Source organism: Emiliania huxleyi, assembly GCF_000372725.1.
Source record: "Emiliania huxleyi CCMP1516 unplaced genomic scaffold EMIHUscaffold_316, whole genome shotgun sequence".
NCBI lineage: Eukaryota > Haptophyta > Isochrysidales > Noelaerhabdaceae > Emiliania > Emiliania huxleyi.
Window position 1 is genome coordinate 115,967 of NW_005199635.1, and position 4,876 is coordinate 120,842.

General features: G+C 70.1%; 2 protein-coding genes across 2 annotated transcripts; one reads left to right on the plus strand and one right to left on the minus strand.

Annotated features, from left to right (window-relative positions):
• Nucleotides 1–991: 991 nt before the first annotated feature.
• EMIHUDRAFT_424641 (hypothetical protein) lies at nucleotides 992–2,444 on the plus strand (the record flags this gene model as incomplete). Its single annotated transcript, XM_005774263.1, has 4 exons — nucleotides 992–1,392; nucleotides 1,488–1,724; nucleotides 1,811–2,082; nucleotides 2,213–2,444. Exons 1-4 carry the CDS (start codon nucleotides 1,072–1,074, stop codon nucleotides 2,442–2,444), a joined length of 1,062 nt encoding a protein of 353 aa, XP_005774320.1. The 5' UTR covers nucleotides 992–1,071.
• An 838-nt stretch (nucleotides 2,445–3,282) lies between these two features.
• Nucleotides 3,283–3,660, minus strand: EMIHUDRAFT_45144 (hypothetical protein; the record flags this gene model as incomplete). Its single annotated transcript, XM_005774264.1, has 1 exon — nucleotides 3,283–3,660. A coding segment is annotated over one exon (378 nt), but the record flags the coding sequence as incomplete, so codon positions are not given.
• Between the last annotated feature and the right edge of the window lie 1,216 nt (nucleotides 3,661–4,876).

Sequence of the window (4,876 nt, forward strand, 5' to 3'; positions counted from 1 at the left end):
AGCTCCATGTGGTCGAAGGGCTTGCCGGTGAGCGCCTGGATCTTGGAGAGGAGGGCGGGGCACGGGTCCGCCTTCTTGGACAGGTGGCACGTCAGCGACGTCCGCCCGCGCGTCGCCTCGGAGCCGGCGACCGCGTGCGTCTTGGAGCGCTGCAGCAGCGGCGTGGCCACCTGCGAGCGCGGGCCGGGCCGGGTGGGCGAGCGCACGCCGGGAGCTCGGGCCACGCCACCGGGCTGCCGCCCTCTCCGCCCGGCGTGGCGCGCGCCTGCATCAAAGCGGCGCACTCGTCGTCGCTCAAGAAGTCGTGGCAGACGTAGATGGGAGGCTGCTCGTGAATGCGCTTCAGCCCTGGGTAACCCATGTTCAGCGGCATGTACCAGATCATAGGCGCCGCTTCCGCTTGATCATTGCCGAGCCCGTGAGCATGCAGCGTTTGCGGGGCCACCCCGTACATGCTGAAATGTCCGCGGCGCCTGCGCGTCCAGCCGCAGACGCCGAACTTGGGCCTAAAAAAAGCGTCCAGCCGCAGACTACAAACTTGCGCCTCCGCTAGGAGCGCCTCCGCGGTGTCCGCGAGGGAGGAGTCTAGATGCGAAAAAAGAATTTGCGGCGCGACGGCTATCGCACCACACCCCTCTCCTTAAAATCCCTGTGTGGTGGCGGCGTGCCGTTCTCCCATCCCTCTCTTGGGTTGTCTGTTTTCTTTTCTGTTTACACTGGGCACGGGACTGGCGCGCACTGGCACTAACACAGGTTTGTCCTCCCATCCGTCGTTTGCCTTGTTTTCTTTCTTTTTTCCAATCGTTTGGGCTGTCTTCTCTTGCAGTTAAAACCAAAGTTACGGCGCCCGTGCCGGTGTCGAAACACCCTCCGACGCGCTCCACTCTAGCTCCGATGCGGCACACGGTGTGGGAAGGGTCTCCGGTTGCATCACAAAAGGATTACAATTGTGCACTTTGGCCCCCGGGGTGCGGAGGCGACCAACCGCTTGGCAAGGCGGTCACCTCCGCGCCGCTATCACTGCGCGTAGCGCACCTGGCGCTGCCGCTAGTCGCCATCCCCCTCACCTTCATGCCGGGACGGAGCGGCTCCGTCCGCCAGACGGGGCCGCTCAGCCGCATGATGTCGGGCCTGCACTTGAGCACAGGCTCGCGTGAGGGTGCAAAGGCAGCCACCGCCGTCAGCGGCTCCGCTACTGTTGTCACGCAGTCGGCTCGCACGCAAAATGGGACAATGAGTCGTGCTCTGAAGGGCGAGGCGGCGGATACGAACGATGAGCGTTACATGCGCCTGAAGCCTGACCACCCCGGGCTGCGGAGAATAAACGAGCGGCCTCCAATCTATGTGTGTGATGACTTCTTGAGCGACGACGAGTGCGCCGCTTTGATGCAGGCGCGCGCCACGCCGGGCGGAGAGGGCGGCAGCCCGGTGGCGTGGCCCGAGCTCCCGGCGTGCGCTCGCCCACCCGGCCCGGCCCGCGCTCGCAGGTGGCCACGCCGCTGCTGCAGCGCTCCAAGACGCACGCGGTCGCCGGCTCCGAGGCGACGCGCGGGCGGACGTCGCTGACGTGCCACCTGTCCAAGAAGGCGGACCCGTGCCCCGCCCTCCTCTCCAAGATCCAGGCGCTCACCGGCAAGCCCTTCGACCACATGGAGCTGCCACAGGTCGCGCGCTACACCGAGGGGCAGCGGTACGTCGAGCACTACGACGGCGTCGACCCGCACGTGCGCCGCCCACGCGCCGCCGCCGCCGCCGCCCACCCGCCCGCCCGCCCGCCCGCTCCCTCACCGCCGCCTCCTCCCCGCCGCAGACGACGGCGGGCAAGGCGTTTTGCGCGAGCGGCGGGCAGCGGATCGGGACGGTGCTGATGTACCTCAACGTGCCCGAGGGCGGGGGCGGCACCTTCTTCCGGCGGCTCAACCTCGAGATCAAGCCGAAGAAGGGGATGGCGGTCATCTTCTTCCCCGGCTTCCTCAACGGCGAGCTCGACCTCGACGCGCTGCACGCGGGGCTGCCTCCCGTCGGCACAAAGTGGGTCTCGCAGGTCTGGATCCGCCAGTCCTTCCGCGAGGACGGACAGCCGTCCCAGCCCGTCGACGCGGCGGAGCAGACCCTCGTCGGGCGCGCGCCGCCCGCCCGCCCGCCCGCCCGCCCGCCCGCCCGCCCGCCCGCCCGCCCGCCCGCCGCTCACGCAAAGGCGCCGCGTGCGCAGGCCGCTGCACGAGGGCATGTACCGCGGGCACTGCCTGGCGGGCGACGACGTGCACGTCGCCTGCATGACCTTCGCCGAGGCCAAGGCGTGGGCCGCGGCGCACCCGGGCGTCGCCGGCTTCACATTCCAGCACCCGGAGCGAGAGCCTGCGGTGCCGGTGCGCGTCTGGTTCAAGTCGCGCATGGCGGTGCTCTACAACGAGGAGTGGTGGTCGTGCTCGGTCGGGCAGTAGGGCGGCGGGGGAGGGGCAGAGGGGGGAGGGGCGGCGGGCACCTTGGGGCGTGGCAGAGCGTCGGTTTCGTCCGGCCTGCCGGGGTTATGGCGCCACAAGCCCACGACAGCCCGCACAGCTGACTACAGATCGCGGTAGGCACATCGCCTGGCAGGCGCACTGACCTGGCAGGCGCACACGCACACTAGGCACCAGAGACTCGCCGTGGCGCCGTCACTTCTGTAGCGCTCGAGAGCCCGATTGGTCGGATCTCCGACCGTTGCGCGTGGATCTTAGCTCGTTTGGCCCTCACGCGTTTTGTGTGCGCGGGGCGGCCGCGCGCGGCGCACGGGCATGCATGGGCCGATCAGCCACTCGACTGCGCTCTGCGGCGCGGCGGTGTCACGTGTGACTCTCAGCCGCGCTTTGTCGTTCGTTCGGCTTGTGCGCGAGGCTCTATTTTGTTCTAGTTTCCCTGTACGTCACTCTGACTCCAACTCTGGTCCTCGCGCCGCCCTCGGAGATGTGTGGGCCCCCACGGAACGCGAGGGGCCACACGCACACCGCGGTCCGCGCCGACGCCCGCGACGCGGCACCAACGGCCCGCCCCTCTCTGGCGCGATATACGAGGGCCAGACGAGCTCACATACCACAACGCGCGGCGCGACGCCTCGCACATCACGCATCAGCCGTGGTTCTTGTGGGTGGCAGAGTACTGGCGCTGCCTTCTCGTTGGCACGTAGACCCGCCTATCGTGCTGGCCCCCGCTGCTCGCCGGCGTCGCACCCGGCTGCTGCCCACCGCGGCTGCTGCCGCTCGCCCCGCGCGCAGCCTCCCGCCGGAGGGCGGGTCGCCGGTCGTAGCCGCACTGCTCCAGCAGCTCGCGGGCGCAGTTCAGGAAGTGGTTAAAGCGCCGGCCGCCCAGCATCGGCCCATCCACACGCCGGCTGACTGCCACGAGCACGTTGGCGGCTCCGGCCGTCTCGAGCAGCTCTGCCAAGCGGCTAGCAGCACCAGCCTCGCCACCGTCATCGCAGCCCCGCTTCACCACCCCGCTCCCACCCTCAACCACGCGATACGCCCACGGCACGCACGCGGCGTGGCGCACGCGGCTGTCGCGGTGGACGGCAGACAGGGCGGCGAGCGCAGCATCCGCACTGGCGATGCCGCACAGGTGCGCCTGGAAGGTGGAGCCAGAATCGTGCAGCTCGCTCCCGTGCTCGATGCTCCCGGCGTCCTGCCCCGGCCCTCCGCCTCGACCCTCCGCCTGCAGCATCTCAATCTCGCGCGCCCGCAGCACCGCCGCGAGGACCTCCTCCTCCTCCGCCGCCTGTGCCGCCTCCAGCGCGGCCGCCTCCACCGCCGCCGCTGCCTCAGCCGCTGCCAGCGCTTCCGCCGCCGCCTCCGCCTCTAGCCTGGTCGCCTCGGACACCACCGCCGCCTCCGCAGCCTCCTCTGCCGCCACCGCGGCCAAGGCGGCGCCCCAGGCGGCGTCGGACTCCTCCAGCTCAGCCTGCTGGAGCACTCGCGCCAACGCAGCGTCCTCGTCTGCGGCGGCCGCACGCCGCGCACTCGCCGCACCGGCGCCTTCGCTTCGAGAAGACGGAGGAGGCCGGGGCAGCAGCGGGCTCCCTTCTCCAGCGCCGAGCTGGGAGAGGCGGAGGGCCTCGGCCAACATCCAGCCGTCAAAGCCGTCGTCAAAGCCGTCGTCGCAGTGAGCTGAAGACGTGGCTGGTCGCGCGGCGGCGGCGGCGGCGGCGGGCGGCGGCGGTGGCAGCGCACGTGGCTCACGCGGCGCCTGCGTCTCACCCAGCGGGACAGGCACGGGCACTGTTGCAGCTCCAGAGACAGCCGCCTGCCTGTGGCCGAGCCAGTCGATAGGAAGCAGCTCCGATGGCGCGAGGCCGCCCTCCCACAGCGCCGCCGCCAGCTTCCGATCGAGGCGCCACAGCTTGTGCCGGCCGCTCATCTGGATCGGCTGGCGGAGCCGGCGGTGCCTGCAGAAGAGGAAGTAGTAATCGCGGCCATGCGCCGTCGCCTCCTCGCGCGCACCGTCGGGCAGCGTGCGCGCCCAGCCGTCAAACTCGCTCGCCTGCACGCAGTCCGCCATCTCGACGCAGCCGACGAGAGCTGATGTTGGATAGGCCGGCGGGAGCGTTGGCTCGCCCGGAGCGTCGAGCGAGTAGGTGTGCCTCACAAAGTCCTCCATCATTGCAATATCGGAGGGTCTCGGCTCGTGAGCTGCGGCGTGGATCCACAGTGGTCCACGGTGGCGACTGCTCCACACGCGGCCGTCCAGGCGCTGCAAGCCGTATGCTATGATCGATGCGAGCGGCTGATGGAAGGTTAGCACGGTGACCGGCGGCTGCTCACTGCGGTCGCCTGGCTGCGCCGCCCTCCCCACCGCCGCCCTCGCCGCCGCCGGACGCTGGGAGGCTGCCATCGCGCTGGCG